Below are 22,822 nucleotides of genomic sequence, written 5' to 3'. Positions count from 1 at the left end.
GGTTGAAAACATAATTAGCGGAGCCCTTTGTGGACCTGGTAAAATTCCTGGGTGGTTGTTACTGTTTTCAGGGATAAAACAGTGATATGGAAGATAAAAAGGAAAGAAAAAAGATTAGGGTATTGAGTATAAAACAAGAAATTTTCAAAAAATAATTTTGTTTGGATTTGTGTTTGTTGTTAGGCATGGTAACTAGGTATTGTTTTGTGCTAGCTTACCTTATTTTGCTATAAAATTCAAGTAAAGATTTACATTAAAATTTTTTATTTTAATAAAATACTAAATCCTAAGCAAATTTATTTTTATTTCAATTTTGTATATTATAACCTTTATTACTGTATATGAATTGCATTATATACAGAGTATAAAATGATGAGAGTAATACTTATATGATGTGCTATTTTAAAATCATTAACGTTTTTAGCCAAGTTACTTGTCACTTCATAGGCTATGAGAAATTTCAAACCTGTATACTGAAATGGAAACTGTTTATACTGACAGGTAATTCTATAATTTTTCTTTTACAGGTCATGTAATGTTTGCAGAAATAAAAATGGAGAATGGAAAGTCAAAAGGCTGTGGAACGGTCAGATTTGACTCCCCAGAATCAGCTGAAAAAGCCTGCAGAATAATGAATGGCATAAAAATCAGTGGCAGAGAAATTGATGTTCGCTTGGATCGTAATGCATAATTTGAAACCACGGTTGGAACATTCTTACATCTGTTTTGCTGAATCTCCTAGTAAACGTCATTTTTTAAAAGTAATACTGTCTGCTTACAAAAAGTTGTAAAAATGAACTTCTAAAACTCCCACCAGTTTTTTAACAGTATAGTGTTAAATATACTGTGTGATTTTTGTTAATCTCAAGTTTGGGTTTTTAAGACAGCAAGTCTGGTCATTCAGTTTAAATGAATGGTTATACTATTTTTAATGAAGTAAGCCATTTTCTTGTTATTTTCAGTTCTGCATAGTGGGATTTGTTTGTTAAAAGTGTCCCCAGCTTTTATCAACTTACTGTAAGGTAAAGCATAGATAGTTTTTTCCAAAACTTCTGTTTAATATATGTAATTGTCCTTGAAAAGAAAGGGCTCAGACAAATTAGGATATGATTTTGATTGGCTTTAAATTACTTTTGTTGGTGATAAAAAACTACTGTAAGTAAGTTTTAGATTCTGAAGTTCAGAATATTTTTTATTTGAGTTAAATGAAGAAATGGAGGTTTTCTTCTCTGCCCTTCCCCATCATTCACATTTTCCACATAACACTGTTAACGTTAATCACCACAGCCCCTTATTTTATTGTTTCCAATAATTCCAAGTTCATATAGAACTGATAATGTTGTAAGCCCCAAGTACAGTAACAGACAGACTACTCCCAACTTTCTGTCTAGTTTCCAGCCATTGAGGTGAACTGCTAAAAAAAGGAAAACAATTGAAATGTTGAGAAAGATGGTTATGTAAGTTAGTCCTCTACTGTTCACTTCTACAGGAGCAGATGGATTTATAAATGCAGTTTTAATAAACCATGGAACACCTAGGCATAGCATATCAAAGACATTGGATCCCACGATGTTAGACATAGCCATATCTCCTTTGCCTGCAAAAAAAAGCATGTTGTTAAATGTGCATACCAATACTGTATTTTATTAATAAGCTTCATAAGAAAAAACACTGGATACTTTTTCTGTTTGTTTTGGAAAATTGTATTAGAGCAAAAGTCTTACTGAATTTGTATTTTTAAATTTTAGGGGGTTAGTATTTAAAGTCTTAACATTTATTTATCTAATAATAATTATCCTTATTTATTAAACCATTTTTCAATAAGGTATATAGATTACTTGTTGCTTTTCATTCTAACATGGTTAATTACGATTTAATTCACATTTCAGGTGAATATTATTTAGGGGATTAGATTTAGTGAAATTAATTAAATAGTAAATGCTTCCTCTTGAGTTCTTTTTTCTTCAAAGTATGTTACTGAGGAAATATTTTAAAGGTATCTTTGCTCAGTGTATTTCAGTCAGGCTTTTAAGAATGGGCACTGCAGCTTGAGGGACCCAGTTCTTACCTTTTCTTGCAACCAACACACTTGCGATCGTGTCTGGTATGCTTGTTCCTGCTGCTAATAAAGTAAGGCCCATTACTGTATCTGGAATTTCTAATGTTTCCCCTGTAACAAACATAGATATTATATATTACAAATCTTATAGATTCACTAACTGTTCTCTGCAGATATTTCTTTCCTGAAAAAGAAAATAGACATATTTAGATTTCAGAACCAATATGTACTTAGATTTTAGGTAGCAAAATATTTGAATAATATTGGTGAATTGGTAACCAAGGTAGCACAGATTTTTCATGACAGATGGTGATATTTAATACACAAAATTCTACCAAGGAATAATTTCCCTATGTGGTATGCTTATAGAAGTTTTGGATGTCCACTGTTATCAAGGCTGTTGCTTAAAATATGCCAATAAGATTGGTCATTTTCTCTTCTCCTTTTTAAAAACATTTCCTAAAAAGGTCAGATTTAAGCATATTATAGCTATTTTTAGGCTGTAAATGTGTTAACATGGTATGCATTTTTAAAGTTCTACTTTAGTGATATACCTTAGTTTAGGTGTTTCCTTTGGGAAATCATAAATCTGAGGAAATAGGCTTCTACTTGAGTCTTTCTAACTTTGTGGTTCCGCTTTAATACCTCTGTTAAATCTGATGGCAGTTCATCATTTTTCATAAATGTATCCATTTTGGGAAACAGAACTAGAATGTAACTGCTCTTTATATTGTAATTGAAAACTTGCTTTACAATTCTTTTTTTTTCTTCTTAAAATGTTAATTAAAAAAACTTCAAGTAGCATATTTATTGCATGCTTATATATTGCTAATGGAACTGTAATTGGTTGTTAATTTGTTACTGGTTTGCCAGAGTTCATATGTACATAAATAACACTAAGATTTATCATCTTGGGGACTGTTCTGTGATCTAGTACTTGATTTTGTTCTTTTCTTGTTTTCCTAACATCAAATGTGACCTGGCTGAGAACATTTATGGAGAGCTTTAATATGCAGGCTTGGATTTTTCCATATTACTCATAAAAAAAGAAATATTCTTAGAATAGCATACTATTCTAAGTCATATATTAATTTGAGAAAAGTCAGAGGTCAGGAAACTTTTTTTTGAAAGGGTGAGATAGTAATTTTTTTAGGTTTTGTAGGCTATACAATCTCTGTTGCAGTTATTCAGCTCTGCCAGTGTAATGTGAAAGCATTCATGGATAATATATAAATGGATGGGCTTGACTGTTCAGTAAAACTTAACTCGCAAAAACAGGAGACTCAGTGTTTGGGTACACAGGTGGTGGGTTGCTCACCTCTGATTAAGTCCATTCAGGTTAACCTTTTTGGGAGAAATTCCTGATTTTTTTTTTTGTACATTGTTTATATTCAGTTTTTCCTTCTGAACTACGAGTTCTTTGGGACTAGAGCTGATTATGGCCAGGTAGTAATAGTTAAATCTTAATCATGAAAGTAGTAGAAACTAAAATGAGACTTTATTTTATACCCTTGTAATTCATTTTGTAGTACATTTATATTGCCATATTAAAAAACAAAATGTAATCCAGTTAAACAGTGAATACCCATTGTTGTCTCAAAACACTGGCACCTTGCCATATGTTAAAGTATGGGATGGCATTCAGTATAAAGACTATCTTGTGGACCCATGCAATGTGATTTAATTATTAGCAAAATAGAAATTCTGTGAATTTGACATCATTTATAACATGTTCCTTTGACTTGTACCCCTGGGCTGTGTAATAGTGACCATATAGCTTGACATGTGGTATACACCTCACAAAACCTGAGTGAGCTTGTTGGTATATTAATATTTAATCTTTTTGTAAATAGCACTAATCTTTATTTTTAGTCCGCTGAAAAACAAATTTTCTCTTTAACTAGATTATACTTAGTGAATATATGCTGTTCTTATATACAACTGATTATTTTTAAATTGTGCTCTTAAGATATTATACATACCAGTTATTGTGACCATCCAAACTAGGATATATGTAAATGCAGATATCCACAGTGCTGACATAAAAAATGTTATCACAAAATACTTTCTCCAAAACTTTCTTCTACAATCTGGTGTGGTTAGAAAAAGTAGTATAATAATGGGAAGGGATAGTACCCAAAAAATTCTTTTTAAGTCGGCTTCAGGCATGTTGAAAACACTTGGCGGATCTGTTAAGGAAAAATTAAATGATTTTGAGTTTTCTCAAATGGCCAATTAAGTTAGAAATGTCCATTTAAGAAGCTATATTGAAATAAATTAGCTGTATCAGTTTTTAAGAGGCTATTTAAAACATTTGAATATCTCATTACTGATATTGCTGGCAAAAAGAAGCTAATTGAGACTTCAGGGCTGACTATAAAATGTGATATTCAGCATTTCTTGATTTGGGGTCTTAAATCCATCAGAGTGTTTAGGCTCATTCACTAAGTGTGTTAGAAACATAAATGTTTCTGAAGAGTGAGTTCAATATCTCTTGATTTTCTACAATGTGGATGGTTTTTAGTAACTTTTGCTTATGGGATTAACCTGGTGTCTTCCCTTAGCAACCCCAGTTGTCTCCACTTCCCAGTATTGATGATACCTCTAGCCTGCCCTATGTATCACAAAATGTATTCTTAGGGAGTAAAAGATAGCTATAGCATAATCTTTTTATTAAGTTGAATATTTCTGATTCTCAGGTGATTTTACGGGGCTTATTTCATCATTTTCTTTCATTAATTTACTAAACAAAATTCACCACAATTCTTAGAACCTTAATAAAATTGGAAGTAGTATTGAATCTACAGTGTAACTTATAAAACTTGAGTATGTTTTTTAAATTCAACTTGTTCTATTAACTTGGTGGAAGAAGTCAATAATAATATATTAGATAAAAAGGAGACTTCACTTTAGATTGTTTAAAATTTGTATGGCACTTATAAAATATTGGGTTGGCCAAAAAGTTTGGTCGGTTTTTTCCATACCATCTTATGGAAAAAATTGAACAAACTTTTTGGCCAGTCCAATGTTTTGCCCATGTATTAGGTCACATTACCACTAATACTAGTAAAATAACTCATAATTTTTTTTTTTTTTTGCCACATTGCAGCAAATGGGCCAGAAAGTAACAGATATAATTTTATTGTAATAAAAAAATGTTTGGACTGTGTTTTTTAGTTTCTTGTTATAAAATTTAACTTAGAAATGTGTACTTCTTGTACCTGAAAGACTAGAAACTATAATCTTTGTAAGAAGGGGAAAATTCATGTTTTAATTTTTTCAGATAATAAATTACTAAGTTCCTTGTCTAATGTACTAAATAAAATGCAGAATCTGTTTCTTAAAACCACTTTATTAAAAAAAAAATCCCTAAATTTTTATTTCTGGCTGTAGCTGAATTTGACTTCCTATATACTAAACATGTTAGTTGCTCAGTCATGTCTGACTCTTTGCAGTCTCATGGACTGTAGCCCTGACAGGCTCCTCTGTCCATGGGATTCTCCAGGCAAGAATACTGCAGTGGGTAGGTCATTCTTTTCCCCAGGGGATCTTGGAGGAGGGCATGGAAACCCACTGCAGTATTTTTGCCTGGAGAATCCCATGGGCAGAGGAGTCTGGTGGGCTACAGTCCATCAAGTCTCAAAGAGTCAGACATGACTGAAGCGACTTAGCATACATACTATAAACATTTATTTACATGTTTTGCTACTGCTTCACATGTTTAAAATTCAGCTGTCTCCTTCCTACTTTTTCTTCACACCAGCTCTTCCTAAATTCCTAGATTTGTAAGTGGTATTCTCATTTTACTTTGTCATGATCAAAAGCCTCAGAATTATCTCTGCTCCCATGTAGCCCTTCAGTTGCCAGGTCTTGGTGATGCTTCCTCTGCATTGTCTCACATCTATTTTCTTGTATTCCCACTGCCTTCGCATCTGTTAAACACATCAGTTGGTCTAGCAGCATGTCTTTTATCTCATATTTCAGTTCTGATAATTTCTCTGCAAACCTGCAAATGCTATTGATCTAGCATTTAAGACTGTCGTATTCCTTCCTATCCACCTTTCTTCTGCTTCCATTCTGCACATTCAGTCCTCCAGTTATGTTAGTACTTGACAAGCCTTTTTCCCATGTTATTTCTTTATCAATCCATGGAATGCTTTTTACTCTTAGCTCTGCATCATTTACTTATGACATATGAAGTCTGATAAAACTTCAGTAGCTATTACCGTAAATCAATTTGTTAAAATCTTACTGTTCTACAAGGCTTAGTTTGTCTCTGTGATAATCTTTCCTATCTGACCATCCTCATCAAATTTTTTTTACCATCTGTCCCATTTAGGAACTATGTTTATACTTTATTTCTTTCTCTTTACAGTATTTAAATGTTCATATTTTAGCTATTTTGTTCTTTTTCTGAAATATTTGGAAACTTCTTTAAGGATAGGTCTGCCTCTTGATCATCTCTAAATTCCCATAGTATTTTTAAAGTAGTAAGTATATAGTACTTGCCGAATTGAAATGAAATTAAGTTTTGCTAGTAACAGACTTAACAGTGGTCATGATGGGGTTATTACCTTCACAAACCTGACTAAGACCATGTAAACTTAAAGAAAGTTGGGAGTAGCCAGAATCTTCATGAAATATTCCACTGTCAGTTCTTGATTGCCTACGGATGAATGGTTGATCCTCTTCTTCCCATCCCATCAGTAGCTGTTGTTCACTTCTCTCTTCTATTGCTTTGACAAGACAGGTACAGCAAGGACTGCATTTCTTTATAATATATTGGTTAATTTTAATGTCAAAACACAGCACCACAACATATAATCCGTACATCAAAAGCAGTAAAGTTCCTTCATACCTATAAATTAGAGAAATTTGTGTGGTTTTCAATTTAAAGTGAAAGTTATTTTAGAGTTAGTAGTTTTGGGGCAGTATCTGCTTAACTTTCTAATGAAACAATAGAACAGAAGTATTCTAGATACATTTTGATTTTATAGATGTGTCCAGATTTGGTTACAACATTATTAAAGACTTACTGATTGATGAAAGTTCGACACTGTCCTTTTTGTATTTTAAAAACAAGGATTATAAACTCATTCTTAATTTGTAGAATCCTTCAAAATAGCAAGCATAGAAAGTTCTTTGAAAATGTGTGTTAGTTACTTAGTCGTGTCCGAATATTTTTCCTTTAAATGTACCAGTCTCTCAAATCATGCAGGAAACAAAAGGTCCAGTTACTAACCATTGTTAGGATAACACCAGCTTTTATAACTGCCCATGTATTTACCTTAATTGAGATCTTCATTTCTCCATAAGCCTTCAAGTTACTGTCTAGTGTCCCTTCATTTCACCTTGCACACCTCCCTTGAATGTTATTTGCAAGGAACATCTAGTGGTAAGGAGCTCCCTCAATTTTTGTTTAGCTTGACATCTCTTAATTCCACCCTCACTATTGAAGGACCATTTTGCCAGATATGGGACTCAGTTGACTTTTTTTTTCATTTAGCACTTTGAATGTATCTGCCCACTGCCTTCTGGCCTCTGAAAGTTAAATCTGTTTATAATCTTATTGAGGTCCCTTGTATGAGATGATTCACTTCTCTCTTGATGCTTTCAAGGTTCTCTTTGTTTTTGAAAGTTTGACTATAGTGTGTCTCAATGTGGATATGAGTTCATCTTACCTGAAGTCTACTGAGCTTCTTGGATATTTGTATTCATGAAGTGAAGTGAAAGTGTAGGCCGCTCAGTCCTGTACAACTCTTTCCAACCCCACGGACAGTAGCCCACTAGGCCCCTCTGTCCATGGGATTCTCTGGGTAAGGATACTGGAGTGGGTTGCCATTCCCTTCTCCAGGGGATCTTCCCAACCCAGGGATCAAACCTGAGTCTCCAGCACTACAGGCAGATTCTTTACCCTCTGAGCCACCTGGGAAGCCCTATTTGAAAATAATAGTAATTACAGATTTTCAAAGTGAAAGTGAAACTAATGAATAGTGATGGGGCTTCTCCACTTAAGTTCATTGAAAACACATAATAATTACAAGAATATAGTATCCCTTCATTTCAGTTGTTCTGGTATAGGAATTCTGTGCTAAATCAGAATATGTTAGACTGGCTGAAGCTTTTCAATTTGCTATACTGAGATTTTTTGATGATTTTAATGTAAATGAGTTTGGCTTGCACCATTTTCCTATACTCTGGTTTGCTATTTAGAGAAGTTTGATTATCTGATATCATCACATTTGAACCTTGCATTTACCTTTTATTTTATAGCTAGTGAATCACTGCTACAGCTTGAAAGCACAGAGTTCTTGATATCCCTAATGAAAGGAGCATTAGCTTGGATACTCCCACAGTCATTGTCCCCTGGCAGACAACTGCTAAGTCCCAGAAGCACTTCTGTTGTAACCAACAGTCTTTCCTTGGGAGACAGACTAGATGTCAGAAAGATTCACTTTGAAAATTTACTCCCTGCTAGGTTTGAAGTTTCTTGATAGCAGGTATTAGAGCAGCATTGCCAAATGGCACCCCTCTAGTATTCCAGAGGGGTGCCATTGACCTCCACCATCAGGCAATGTACAGTCTGTGTGTCTATGTTTGACATTTATTCATCTGTTAAGACTCATCTCATAGTGATCAATACCTAACAAATACCTGGTACGTGTTAGCTGAAAAAGTGACTGTTTCCATTTTCTTAGAACGACAAGGCATGGGGAGATTATAAATAAAACAAATAGTTTTTAGTCTTGAAAGCTAAAACATTTTTAATTTTTAGAGGAAGAGGGCTATAGTTCTCTTAGTAAATGAACATCAGGGAAAAAGTTGGAGGAATTTAAAGGGACTTTGTTTCTTTGTTATCTCTAATTGTGTGATCATGGCCACTTCTAACTGAGGAAAGGTAAACAACCCAATAGAGGAAAAAGCCACCTCTTGGGGCTTTAACAAACATCTAAAATTTGGAAGCTTTCTGAGAAGGTAGTCAGTAGGGAAAAAGAAGGATGGTAACATCTGCTGGTTAGACAAAAAGGAAGACTGATTTGACTGAAAAATTGCAAAGGGAGAACAACCCCACCAGCAATTGTGATGACGAGGTTAGCTCAGAGATCTCCAGGAAAATGTATGAAAGGGGTAGATAATTAAGAAGGGAAAGAAATAACATTTCTGAAAAAAAGTTACTAAACTAGAATTTTATAAAAGTACTCTCTGTCATTGTTTTACATAAGAGTAGTGATCTTTTCAAGCTTACCAGTAAACTTGGTTGTCAAATATTATGGCAAGAAGTGCTGCTACACTGATAGCATATGCCGCACAGTCTCTGAATAGGGGCCAACATGATAGCGTTGGAACCTGTAAAAATAATTAATGTTTCCATTACACTGTTACTTCTTCAAGTACTTGCTTAGTGTAATACTAAAATTATTTGTATATTTGTAGTTAAACATTGTTATCTTTTACATATTGCTTTTAGAGAAAGGAATTTTAAGAAAAATTGTGTTTCTAAACCTAGTCTGATTTTCATAAATTTGACCAAGAGGTATTTGTGGGTTAACTTAAAATTGAATACATGTTGTTTTTCTACTGATTAATAAACTTAATTGAACACATTCCTAGTGCCTTGTTTGTTCCAGACTATCAACAGTTCTTTTGTTTTTCTTTGTCTTTTTTTTTATAAATTTATTTTTTAATTGAAGGATAATTGCTTTACAGAATTTTGTTCTTTTCTGTCAAACTCTGTCAAATTCTGTTATTTTCTGTTATTTCTGTGGATGAACCTAGAGCCTATTATACAGAGTGAAGTAAACCAGAAAGAGATAAATATCATATACTAACGTGTATATATAGAATCTAGAAAAATGGTACTGAAGAGCAGGGAAGCAGTGGAGAAACAGACATGGAAAATAGACTTATGGACATGGGGAGAGGGGTGGAGAGGGTGAGATGTATGGAGAAAGTAACATGGAAACATTACCATATGTAAAATAGATAGCCAACGGGAATTTGCTGTATGTCTCAGGAAACTCAAACGGGCTCTGTATCAACCTAGAGGTGTGGGATGGGAAGGGAGATGGGAGGGAGGTTCAAAAGGCAGGGGATATATGTATACCTGTGGCTGATTCATGTTGTGGTTTGACAATAAGCAGTTCTTATAATTTGTCAAGACTATATTTTGTTGAATAAAGTTTTCTTACGTACCACATTAGATAGTAAGCCACAGGCTGCACAGATACCAAGGAGGTTATAGATTGCAGATCCAAGAATGGTGCTAATGCCAATATCGCCCTTTGTGATAAATACACCTATGAGCCAGATAGTAGCTAAGTTAGTGTTGACTTGGAGAAGATCAAATAACACCAATTAAGCAAAAAAATAAAAGGAGTGGTATTTACCTAGGAAAGCAGTAACTAATTCAGGAGCTGAACTACCGGCTGCCATAAAAGTTGCACCTGCAACATCCTGGGACAGTCCTAAGGCTGAAGACAAATGAAATTATATTAAGCCTGGTAAAGTGACAAATGGGAGAGCATGTTCTCATAACTAAATAGATACCAAAGCTACATTTTCATAGAAAGCCATTGATACTAACTTCAACTGGAAAACAGCCAACACAGGCAGCCTTCTAGGCATTATTTACCCTATATCAGAAAGTTAAAATTAGAATGAAAATTCAGTTTCCAAGCCATTGATAGCAATCCTTTGTCAATGTTTATTGTTTAGTATATTATTGATTTTTGACAGTCTTCCCAGACCCTCAAACTCTGGTGTGCTTGGTTGAGTCCCTGTCACCTGTAGTCAGTATTTCCTTATTCTTACCTGTAGGGCCATTACCTGTTGCTCACTCTCCAGTCCACCTCAAGTTCTACTTCTCTACTGAGATATCTGCCTTTGACATTACTGATTTCTTTTTTGTTGGTGGCGTAGCAGGTTGAATTTTATAAAAATAGCTACAATATTTCTGCCCACATAGTTTTCCAGAACCTGTCCATTCCCTGTCAAACAAACTAAAACAAAAAACAAGGTAGAGTTTATGTATTTTGAGCCTAGATGAGCCTTTGTGACTGCTGAAAGTATGACAGAACCACATGCCTGAAGCTAGGACATAAAAGGTGAAAAAGCTTTCTAATGGTTCTCTCTCTCGGGACATTTGCTTCAGAGCCCTAAGCTACCACATAAAATCCCTGGCTGCCATATAGGAAAGACCTTGTGAAGAGCCCACATAGAGATGCCCCAGGAAGCCCTGCTGTTTCAGCCCCTCAGTTTTGAATCCTCCCGTCCCAGCACCAGACATGTGAAGGAGGGAGCTTTCAGATAATTATAGTCCTTTTTCTGAATGTCACTGCATGAAAGACCTCAAGCAAGAACCATCCAGCTGAGGCCAGTAAACCCTTAAAGCTATGAGAAGTCTGAAATGATTGTTCTTTTAAGCCCCTAGTTTTGGGGTGATTTCATAAGCCATTGATAACTGGAACACCTGACTATTATTTATCTATTTGTTGTATTTATTGACCACCTACTGTATCAGATGCTTTTTTTATGTGATAGGAATGTGGCAGTCACAAAACAGACAAACATTTCTCTTCTGGAATTTAATTTCAGTGAGAGTAAACAGACAAGAAAAAAATATATATTGTGTTAGAAGGAGCAAAAGTTAGGTGTGAAGTTGCTCAGTCATGTCCAACTCTTTGTGACCCCATGGACTATAGCCTACCAGGTTCCTCTGTCCATGGGATTTTCCAGGCACGAATTCTGGAGTGGGTTGCCATTTCCTCCTCCAGGAGATCTTCCCGACCCAGGGATTGAACCCGCGTCTCCTGCATTGTAGGCAGATGCTTTACCATCTGAGCCACCAGGGAAGCTCAAAAATCAGGAAGGTGGATATAAAATTTCATGGAGGAAAGACTGTAATTTTAGATTGGGTAACCAGAAAGGACTTCCCCAAGATGCTAACAAAGTGAGGGAGTAGCCACACATAGACCTGGGAGTAATATAGGCAGATGGAATGCGTGCAAAGGTTTTGAGGCAGACGTTAGCCTATGTGTTCAAGAAACAGAGAAAGGCCAGAGTATCTGGAATGCAGTGTGTGAAGGAGAGCTGTAGATGATGAAGTCAAAGGTGAGAGAGGGCCAGATCATATAAAGCCTTGTGGATCCTAGCAAGCACTTGGGCTTTCATTGTGAAAAATGTGAGAAGTGCTTGGAAAGATGGGCTTCCCTGGTAGCTCAGCCAGTAAAGAATCAGCCTGCAAGGCAGGAAACCCCGGTTCAATTCCTGGGACAGGAAGATCTGCTGGAGAAGGGATAGGCTACCCACTCCAGTATTCTTGGGCTTCCTTGGTGGCTCAGCTGTTAATAAATCTGCCTGCAGTTCAGGAGACCTGAGTTGGGAAGATCTGAGTTTGATCCCTGGGTTGGGAAGATCCATAGGGTCACAAAGTCCATGGGGTCCATGGGGTCACATGGGGTCCATGGGGTCACAAAGAGTTGGACACGACTGAGTGACTTTCACTTTCACTTTCAGAAAGACATCTAGTGTTGCTTGCTGGTGATACCAGCCACAGTCATCTTTTTTATCCTCATGAGGCTATCTGGTCTCAGTGGTCCAACCAGCTCTAGTCAGAACTGTTTTGCTACCTGTTATGCCTCCACTGGGAAAAATCCTCTCAGGATGGAGTTAACCAAATCCAAGTTCTCTATCCTATTTACCTTTGGTCATGTTGCTTGATGAACACTACTTGTGGTGACTAATGAAGGGACAGAAGTAATAATTTACGTAAGTTATATTTCATAGCATTTCTTTAACTGGTTAGAGTGATTTTGCATATATATATAGTATTTATACTTTTACTACAACTCTGATACATAGGAGGTCCAGTTGGTCTTAAAACTTAGAAAAGATGAAGCATATTGTTCTATTAACTTCTTAAAAATTTTATCTATGAATTAAATATATTCATTGCATACAATTCACTTTCATATACATAATTTAATCATCTCAGCTATTCTCGGAAATGAGTGTTAGTTGCTCAGTTGTGTCCTACTCTTTGTGGCCCCATGGACTGTAGCCTGCCAGGCGTCTCTGTCCATGAAATTCTCCAGGCAAGAACTGGAGTGGGCATCCATTCCCTTCCCCAGGGGATCTTCTCAACTCGGCTCAAACCCAGGTCTCCTGCATTGCAGGCAGATTCTTTACCATCTGAGCCACCGGGGAAGTTCTTAGATATGAGTTGTGGTATTTCCATTTCACATATAAAAAACAGATAACCAGAAGGTTAAGTAACTTAAAGTTACATGGAAAGTAAGGGTCTTAAATGTGAGGAGTTCGGGTGTAAACCCCAAGTCTATTGATTCTAAGCATGAAACATGAAAGTGAAAGTCACTCAGTCGTGTCCCACTTTTTGTGACCCATGGACTCTACAGTCCATGGAATCTCCAGGCCAGGATACTGGAGTGGGTAGCCTTTCCCTTCGCCAGGGGATCTTCCCAACCCAGGGATGGAACCCAGGTCTCCCGCGTTACAGGCGGATTCTTTACCAGCTGAGCTATACCTAAGTCCAGTGCTATTTCTTTTTCACCACAGAAACTCAGGATCAGAAAGGCACTGAGGCAATTGTAGGATGGGAGGTGGTTGAATCATTTTCTTCCCTTCCTCGTGGCACTGGTACATAACTTGGCCCATTGTATTCTTTTCTAGGGGGAAAAATAGCTAGTGAGAGTTAGTAATAATTCAGAAGTGTTCTAGCATATTCCAGAGAATGTATAAAGCTAGTGATATTACCATGAATTCTTGAATGAAATCAGGGTTAACTAATACACGGAGGAAATTGAAAAAAGAACAAAATATCTTAAACTGTCTAAACTTGGGGCAGCTGAAGAGTGATTGGCTGATCTTCATCTAATGCTGGCTGAAGAATGCTTCATTAGAAAAATTCAATCTGGAGAGAGAAAAAGTGATCCATCTGGCTATTGCAAGGTAAGAAAATAAGTGACCCTTCTGAACACTTTCCTTCTCAAAAGGCAATAACAATAAAGCTTGTTGCCATTCACTGGGCTCTATTTGAGTTATGAAAAGAAGAGCTCTCTACAGATGGATGTATAAAACTTCAAAGATATTTTAACAAGTTATATCTTAAGGTTCTAAGCATATTTTGTAGAATGGTTTATACCTTTGAACTTTAGAATCGACTGGCTTTGTCTTCACTGACCTTTGGGTAGCATTTCTCTCTGTTATAGTTTATTATTAAAGATAAATTGTTCTGTTCTCCCCCCACCCCAGAGCTATTATTTTTTTTTCCCTCTCTACTACTCTAAAGGACTAATCATATTTCCTTGAGGATATAGTAGAAATGTTCAAGGTGAGTTTTCTTTATAGGTTTGGATATTACATTGGTTATATAAAGTGCAACTTTATGATAATGAACTGATTACTGATTACAGACTTTTTCTTAAGCATATTCTCTTCTCTGATACCATGCTGCAAAGTTTATAACCATCTTTGCAAATCTTTTTCTAGAAATATAATATAGAAAAAGTTTTAAACTAAAATGGAAACCTGGCTTCTGGCCCTGCCAGTACCTTAATGTAAGAATTTAGATAAGTCATTCAGACAAGGCTTGTATTTTGGCATCTGTAAGAGGGTTGGAATATACAAATCTTTAAGGTATCTTCTAATTTTTATCAATTTAAAAAAGTATAAAATATGAATTCTATGCCTTATGCCTCTGGACCACCTCTTATTGTTAGATAAATTCCTTTTATAATTAAAACCCCTATGTTAACTGAAAATTTAGAAGATAGAGGAGAAAACAGATGGGAGGGAGCATCATTTATACTTTTATCATTGTATTTTAACTGCTGCTACCTTTTTAAAAATATAGTTTCAGTTCTTTTCACATGTAAATTTAACAGAGTTACAAGACTAGGCTATAAGCAATTTGGTGTCTTCTGGCACAATTTTATAAAGTCCTCAGTGATAGCAAATTTTTATGCTTCGTGAATGGATTTGAGTTTTGAAAGCAATTAAAAGTCATTCAGACCCAATTCTAGTGACTATGGTGGGTAGTTATGCTGAGTAATTCTACTTAGGGTTCAAAATGAAGTATGACAGCAAACCAGTGTTTTTTATGATTTGCAAAATTGGTTCTGACATTAATTTCAAATATATTTCTAGAAATATTTTGAGTAAAGTCAGCATCACTGGAATAAATGCCTAGCCTCTCCATGCACAATTGCATCTATATGCTCTGTGATGCTTCTAATAGTAAATAAAAACATTTTGAGTACTTTATAGTTATCATCTCATATCTTGTCTGAGCCATAACGGAACAAATTCTGAAGCCCTGTATAATGTTTTGAAAAGCCCAATTCCACTGGAAAAGGATGCCCCCATGCCCTAATCTAACAGCTATAATATTAATTAGTTTCCACTTGCTGTAAGTCAATCATATAGAGCCACATGCAAGACTTTTTGTCTCCAAACCTCACAATTACCTGAGTTTTGTTTCCATAACTTGCTCAAGGTCACATAGGTAGTAGTTGCAGAGATGGGATGGGTATTTAGATCTTTTTGAGTTGAAAAAGCTGCTCTTTCTGTTATCCATGAAGGTAAGTGAAGAGATTTAATGCATAGCTTTATTATTATTATTGCCTGTCTCTACAATAGCATTTTGGTAATATCCAGACCACTTGACATTTATTTATCTTTGTATACGTAAGGTAGATGTAGATGTAGTCCAAAGTAACCACAATGTATTTATTTATATTTTAAATTCAGATTAGTTTAGATCAGAGGAAAAAGAAAAGCAAAGAGGATGAAAATGCGCTTAAGAGGAGAGCCTGTGTGGCTGGGAGGAAGCACTCTTCTTAGATTCTTTGTTCTTGGGGAAGGCTTTGCCTCTGTAAATTTCATAAGGATTAAGAATCAAACAATCCCCTGAAACTGTCGGCTATCCAAATGCCATACTCACAGAATTATTTGACTCCCTTTCAATTTTATCAATTTAGAATCAATTCTACCTGGGATTAAAACTTGTATTTCTTTCTTATTGTCTGTTTCTGAAACATAAAATAGAACATGGACAAATATTAGTTCAAAGCAGAATGAATAAAAAGAATTTTTAATAAAAAAGTAAATATTTTATTTAAGTATGTTTCCCAAAACCTTGTTAAGATCATTTTCACTTAAGACATGTTATACTTCAAAGGATCAACATGGTGGAGGGATTAGAGTGTCAATTGAATAGCACATTAGTGTAACATTTAAGGTGAAAAATTTCATAATTAGCTCATTGTGGACTTTAGGCAGTATCAAGTGACCGACCAATCACTAGGGGTTCTCAGTTTTCTCTGTAGTTAGCCTCAGAAAAGTTAAAGAAAGGTACTCTAAACAGTGATGAAATAACTCTAGGAGATCCCCATTACATATTAAAATGATATGTAAAGGATTTGTTTTGGCTTTCTGCTGAACTTTTGTGTTTCTAAAAATGAACTGCTTATAAAGATGAGAGGTAATCGTCCTACTATGGGCTGTAAATTAATATAGTTTCTATTATATACAAATGTGTTCAAAGAATCATCTTTAGCCTCTTTTCCTTTAGAACTTAAATGGATAAAAGAGAAGATAAGATTAAAGGAAGGTGGTATAGCAACAGCATTTTCTCATATTGGATCTACTTGGTTAAGATCACAAAAAAATGTCTCAGGATTTGTGTGTTCTTGCTTTCCTAGTGTTGAGATGCGAAGGAGAGGTTATATGACTTTAATGATCATGAGTAGAGCAAGAAAGAGAAAGATCCTTGGTGGAAGCCTCAAGTGGTAGTGGTTCTAGAGGTAATTGACAGACCAATGTATATAGAACCAATGTGTATAGCTACAGACAGACAAAGCACTCATGTGTCTAAGCTGGGCCTGACCAGAGTATCAGCCAGAGGCTCTGTCCTCCACCACCTCCAACATATCCCCTGCACGGAGACTGCAGTCCCAGCCACTTCTAGAGTTCACCATGCTGAAGCCCCTTGTGCTAATAACCAAATGAACCACTGTCAGTGATTGGAAGAGTGGATCATGGGACGATGGGGCTGGGGTGGGCCAGGGCCGGCCGATTCAACCACTGTATCCTAGATTGGAACTCAGACGTGTACTCCACAGAATGTCATTGAATCAAACATGATGGTTTGGTTCCACAGTACGATGCTATAATTTCGTACATCGTAAACAAAATGCTTAGTTCTCGTATTAATTATTGTGGGTAACCATTTATAACATTAATTTACAACCCCCAGTAGGTTGCTGAAATTCTTAACTGATGTTTTATTTATTTTTATTTTTATTTTAAATTTTATTTTATTTTTAAACTTTACAATATTGTATTAGTTTTGCCAAATATCAAAATGAATCCGCCACAGGTATACCTGTGTTCCCCATCCTGAACCCTCCTCCCTCCTCCCTCCCCATACCCTCCCTCTGGGTTGTCCCAGTGCACCAGCCCCAAGCATCCAGCATCATGCATCGAACCTGGACTGGCGACTCGTTTCATACATGATATTATACATGTTTCAATGCCATTCTCCCAAATCTCCCCACCCTCTCCCTCTCCCACAGAGTCCATAAGACTGTTCTATACATCAGTGTCTCTTTTGCTGTCTCGTACACAAAGCCACAGTTATCAAGACAGTATGGTACTGGCACAAAGGCAGAAATATTGATCAATGGAACAAAATAGAAAGCCCAGAGATAAATCCACGCACATATGGACACCTTATCTTTGACAAAGAAGGCAAGAATATACAATGGATTAAAGACAATCTCTTTAACAAGTGGTGCTGGGAAAACTGGTCAACCACTTGTAAACGAATGAAACTAGAACACTTTCTAACACCATACACAAAAATAAACTCAAAATGGATTAAAGATCTCAACGTAAGACCAGAAACTATAAAACTCCTAGAGGAGAACATAGGCAAAACACTCCGACATACATCACAGCAGGATCCTCTATGACCCACCTCCCAGAATATTGGAAATAGAAGCAAAAATAAACAAATGGGACCTAATTAAACTTAAAAGCTTCTGCACAACAAAGGAAACTATTAGCAAGGTGAAAAGGCAGCCTTCAGAATGGGAGAAAATAATAGCAAATGAAGCAACGGACAAACAACTAATCTCAAAAATATACAAGCAACTCCTACAGCTCAACTCCAGAAAAATTTAACTGATGTTTTAAAATGACTCAGTAGATTCTCATTATTTTGTAGTATACTTCCTCTGTAGTTACAATGACTATTTGATGTGTTTTTCAACCAAAATTTTTGGTGCCCTTGGGTGGAAAATACCTTTTAAAATTATTTAAATAGAACAGTTCTTCTGAAACAACCGTATTATGACAGCTAATCTCAAATAAGGATGTGTAAAATTATATTATATAGCAATTGAAAACATTCTTGGGTTTTGACATTAAAGAGACCAGGGCTCTCCTGTGTACTGGCTCTGTGTGTGTGTGTGTGTGTGTATGTTCAGTCATGTCCAACTCTCTGTGACCCCATGAACTGTAACCCACCAGGCTCCTCTGTCTATAGAATTTTCCAGGCAGGAATACTGGAATGGGTTGCCATTTCCTCCTCCAGGGAATCTTCCTGATTCAGGGATTAAACCTGCATCTCTTGTGTCTCTTGCATTGGCAGGCAGATTCTTTACCACTGTGCTACCTGGGAAGCCCTGTGTAGTCTTGAGAACTTGTATATTCTTTCAGCCCCAGTTTTTTCATTAGTAAAACCAATCTAATAGTCCCTACTTTGTAGGGTTTTTTGAAGAGCTAAAACCTTATATATTTAATTTAGAACCATGTTTGGTCTTCTATAATTGTTTATGAAAAATAACTATAATAAATACATAAGTAGTTAATAACATTCCAGTACAATGTATAATGCTCAGTAAATTATTTTGAGGATAATATTAATACTTATTTGTTGGGTGGGACTGTATAACTCATGCTCATCAAAGAACTATGGGGAAGTGTAAAGCATTTACAGACTTTCTGAAGCTAGTTTCTGTGGACGTAAACAGATCCCAGAGAGCCTGTTTTTTATTGCTGACGTCCTAATTTGGACAAGACCATGCTAAGGCCTTGAAAAGAGAAATGACAGAGTTAATTTATAGGCATTTAAAAATGAATCAAGCTAGCACTATTTCTATTTCATTTTGTTGCCAGTATTTTCAATACTCAAGACAGGGATCAATTCTTAGCAGCTGAAGATAGGCAGTGGCGTAGGCATCCATCAGTCACACATCCATAATAGCAACTGTGTTATATTTCAGAGCAAAAGGCAATTCACTTGAGAAATGCATGTTTGCTGATGATGTTCAAGGTAATCCCACAAGTGGCATGGTGGAAGTCGTTATTATAGATGTTTCATGAAGTTACTTATAGATGTTTCATGAAGTTACTTAAGATTATTTTGAAGTATCAATCTAAATTTTAATGAGGTTGTTTCTTCTGCAGGGCTAGAAACGTTATTTATTTATTTACCACTCCCAAGACATGTTTTTATTAAAAAAAAATTCTGGATGGGTTCATTCTTTCAGTCAAGGAAGCAAAAAAAGGGGATGGGGATTTATTATTTTCCAGAAAAAGAAAGATTCTAAGTAGAGAGTTAGTACCTTGAATTTTTAATTTCTTAGTTTTATATAATTAATATGATTTAGTTTTTCTAATGAAAAGTGTGGTATTGGCACAAACATGAATAGATCATTAGAGTATAGAGTTGAGGGTATAGATAATGGATCAACTTTTCATAAAACAGCAATGTATCTTATAACAAAACAAATTCTTAGTGGAAAAAATAAAAATATTCAACATAAATAAATAAATGTTAAGAAAAGAAAAAACTATCAGTAGAAGAGAAGATGAAATTTTTTCCGACCTAGAGATAAAAGGTTTTTCTAGGTATAAAACCAAAAGAAGAATCATAAAGGAAAATATTTATAAATTTACCTATGTACACTTCAATGCAATAAACACACAAAATACAAAACCGAACAAACCAAAAAAAGCATATGATAGGAAAATTATGTTAGAAATTTATATTAGAAAAAATCTTGGAAATCAATAAGTAAAAGACAAATAACTCCCCTAATTAGAACATGGGCAAAAAAAACACAAGAACAAAACCACAAATTTCAGTACCTATGTAAAATGTTTAACATCACAAATAATAAGATAATGCAAATTTTATAAAATAAACTTCTATTTTAAAGCAATTAACAAAGACATTGAAATGATATTATTTATGGTTTTCTGGAATGGAAGCTACCACACATTGTGGAGGTTTTTGCTGGCACACCTTTTGTAAAATGTTTTTGGCAATGTATAAAATAAAGCTTAAAATAGGCATAGCTCTGCATCTTTGTCAGGAAATGGTCAGCGAAGTTTGCAGAGATTTGATACAAGTATGAGCATTATGTAGGACAAAGAATTTAAAAATCAAATGTCTAATAAAACTAATAATTTAAAAAATTGTGATAAATTTCTACTGAGGGCTCATTCTGTATAAAAACCAGTGTTAGGTGCTGAAATCATTTACAGAAGCAGGAAGTATTGTGCTACCATTAAAAATCAAGTTTTTGAAGGCTATTTAATAATATGGGGAAATGTTCACAATAAAATAGTATCTTAGGAAAAAGAAACAGTCTCAGACTGTATGTGTAGCAATATCTAAAAGACTAAAAGGAAATATAGCAAATGACAACTGTGGGGATCTCTGGGGGATAGTAATGTAGGAAAGTTTATGCTTTTTCTTCTATTTTTCTTGCATTTCATCAATCTAAGTAAAATATTATGTTAATTTCTATTAAAGAAATGTCCATGTCAAATATAATATCAAAGTAAAACTGTGTATATAAATTAAATAATAATTATAATAAACTTACACTGACCTGTTCTATAAATATTTTGAATTACAGAAATAAGTGTTGAGTGACTCCACTGTTGCCACATCCTGTTTTAAGTCCTAAGGATATTGCTATACTGCACTAACAAGAGAGAAAAGAGAGACAATGACTTGCATTTCAGCAGGGGTGGGGGAAGGGGCCAGGGGAAAAGGGGAAAAAGGAGAGTCTACATTCATGCTTTTTCCCTCTGTGAAGAAGTGCTACCAGTGTGTGTGTCTGGCGATGGGGAGAGGGCATGCTATTTCTGTGCAATCCTGGGAGTATGCAGTGAGAAATCTAATCCTGAACTTCGACCTTCTCTGAAGTGAGCATGCTCAACCAGTTAAACTAATTAAACAGGAGATAGAGCCTGGAAATGCAGGCACTTTTGCTTAGTTACCATAATACATCACTGGTATCCTGATTTTAGGGACCAGTGCACCCATGTAAGGTCTATGCTCAGAATGCTGGGTGATACACATGATTCAAGAAACAGAACTAAAGGGCTTGGCAGATCTTATTTCCCAGAAACCAATAACTGAGCTTAATTTTTGATTACCTAATCCCTGAGGTCACTTTACATGAGATGCAGGACTTATTTATATATTTGTTGGTTCATTAACATGAATTAGTTTCCTTTCCCTCCTGATAGGATACTGGTAAAGGAAGAGGTAGAAGGGTGGTCCTTAAAGGCATTTATTTATCATCTACTATTTCTAAAAAGTTACAGAGATTTCAGAGTAAAAATTTAAAAAAAAATTGAAGTATTTGATGGCAAGTATTAGGAGCCCAGTGTATTAGGAGTATACACCAAGTGCATGTGTATAAAATTTGAAACAGTTTACTAACAGCTAGACAATACAGCAGACAAACTGGCAGTTTTTAGACGTAGTCCGTATGATTGTTGCCTTATACCCATTAAAGATGCCCTGCTGTACATGAGCTACCAAGAAAAACCACAGTCAGGCCAGTTCCTCAAGGTACAGGACGCCACAACACAGACGTCAGTGTCCTGCAGCCAGGTAAGATGGGCAGGATTGTTACTGAGCTTCTCCAAACACAGGCATATATGTGTGTGGCATCACTATTCTGGGAAGTTATAGCGGAGATTTCCAGCTACTTACATTCACTGATGATTTCCAAGGATGGTAGGAAGTACTCATCGCAGACAATTGACACAGCCATGAACATGTAAAGGATAATTAGGAAGTAGATTATGATGCCTCCATCTGCACGTTCCTGTTTCGTGAAAAAGCCCTCAGGAAACTCCGATGATGGGGATATAACACACTGGGTGCTATTTCCTGGTAAGGAAAAGGAGGTGAAACTGAAGGATATTGAAGTCACGCATTCCAAGCCCACAAAGAGAAATTCCTTAAGAAAATAGTAAGTGTGGGGTTTCTGGGTGGAATTTTAAGAACTCTGGTGAAAATGTATAAATCTCTTTTGACTATGATATAATTATAGATCCTTAAAAATATTAGTCTTTGGGACCCAAAAGAGGTGTTTTAATAAAGTAAAATAAAGATAGTGGATGAATTTAAAAGAAGAAATAATGAAATCAGTTTTCCTTGTCTACTTCAACTCTAAAAGGGAATTCTGAACCCCTTTTCCTCCTAAACTAGAAACTATATATCTGAAGATAAAAATTTCTAATATCCGTGCAATCTCATTTTCCCATTTCAGAGCCCAAGTTGTCCACAAATCTCAAGGCTCACAGAGAATCATTAATTGTTGCAGAGAGAATTTCTAGGATGAAAGATTCCTTTTTCCGTGATGAAGTCTCCAGCAATAACATCTGAAGGACTGAAAGTGTTTGATATCCTACCAAACGCTAAAATAATCT

General features: G+C 35.5%; 2 protein-coding genes across 7 annotated transcripts in view; one reads left to right on the top strand and one right to left on the bottom strand.

Moving 5' to 3' along the window:
* Window positions 1–2,970, top strand: part of MYEF2 (myelin expression factor 2) — a 33,380-nt gene extending 30,410 nt beyond the window's left edge. For all 6 annotated transcript variants that reach the window (XM_086320752.1, XM_086320751.1, XM_086320750.1 and 3 more), the window contains one exon: window positions 528–2,970. In XM_086320752.1, coding sequence (XP_086176878.1) covers window positions 528–691 — 164 coding nt within the window. In that variant the 3' untranslated portion in view covers window positions 692–2,970. The remainder of the gene's footprint in view (window positions 1–527) is intronic.
* SLC24A5 (solute carrier family 24 member 5) lies at window positions 1,139–22,182 on the bottom strand. Its single transcript, XM_086320754.1, has 8 exons — window positions 22,101–22,182; window positions 10,447–10,530; window positions 10,253–10,356; window positions 9,306–9,406; window positions 6,634–6,917; window positions 4,042–4,248; window positions 2,069–2,170; window positions 1,139–1,597 (listed from the first exon to the last, which is right to left on the bottom strand). Exons 1-8 carry the CDS (start codon window positions 22,165–22,167, stop codon window positions 1,275–1,277), a joined length of 1,272 nt encoding a protein of 423 aa, XP_086176880.1. The 5' UTR covers window positions 22,168–22,182; the 3' UTR covers window positions 1,139–1,274.
* Window positions 22,183–22,822: the final 640 nt, after the last annotated feature.

This window comes from Bos grunniens, chromosome 10 (genome assembly GCF_055505025.1).
Source record: "Bos grunniens cultivar Pamir isolate PY7600 chromosome 10, Bosgru_T2T1.0, whole genome shotgun sequence".
Lineage (NCBI taxonomy): Eukaryota > Metazoa > Chordata > Mammalia > Artiodactyla > Bovidae > Bos > Bos grunniens.
This window is presented reverse-complemented; position numbering and strand designations above follow the sequence as displayed.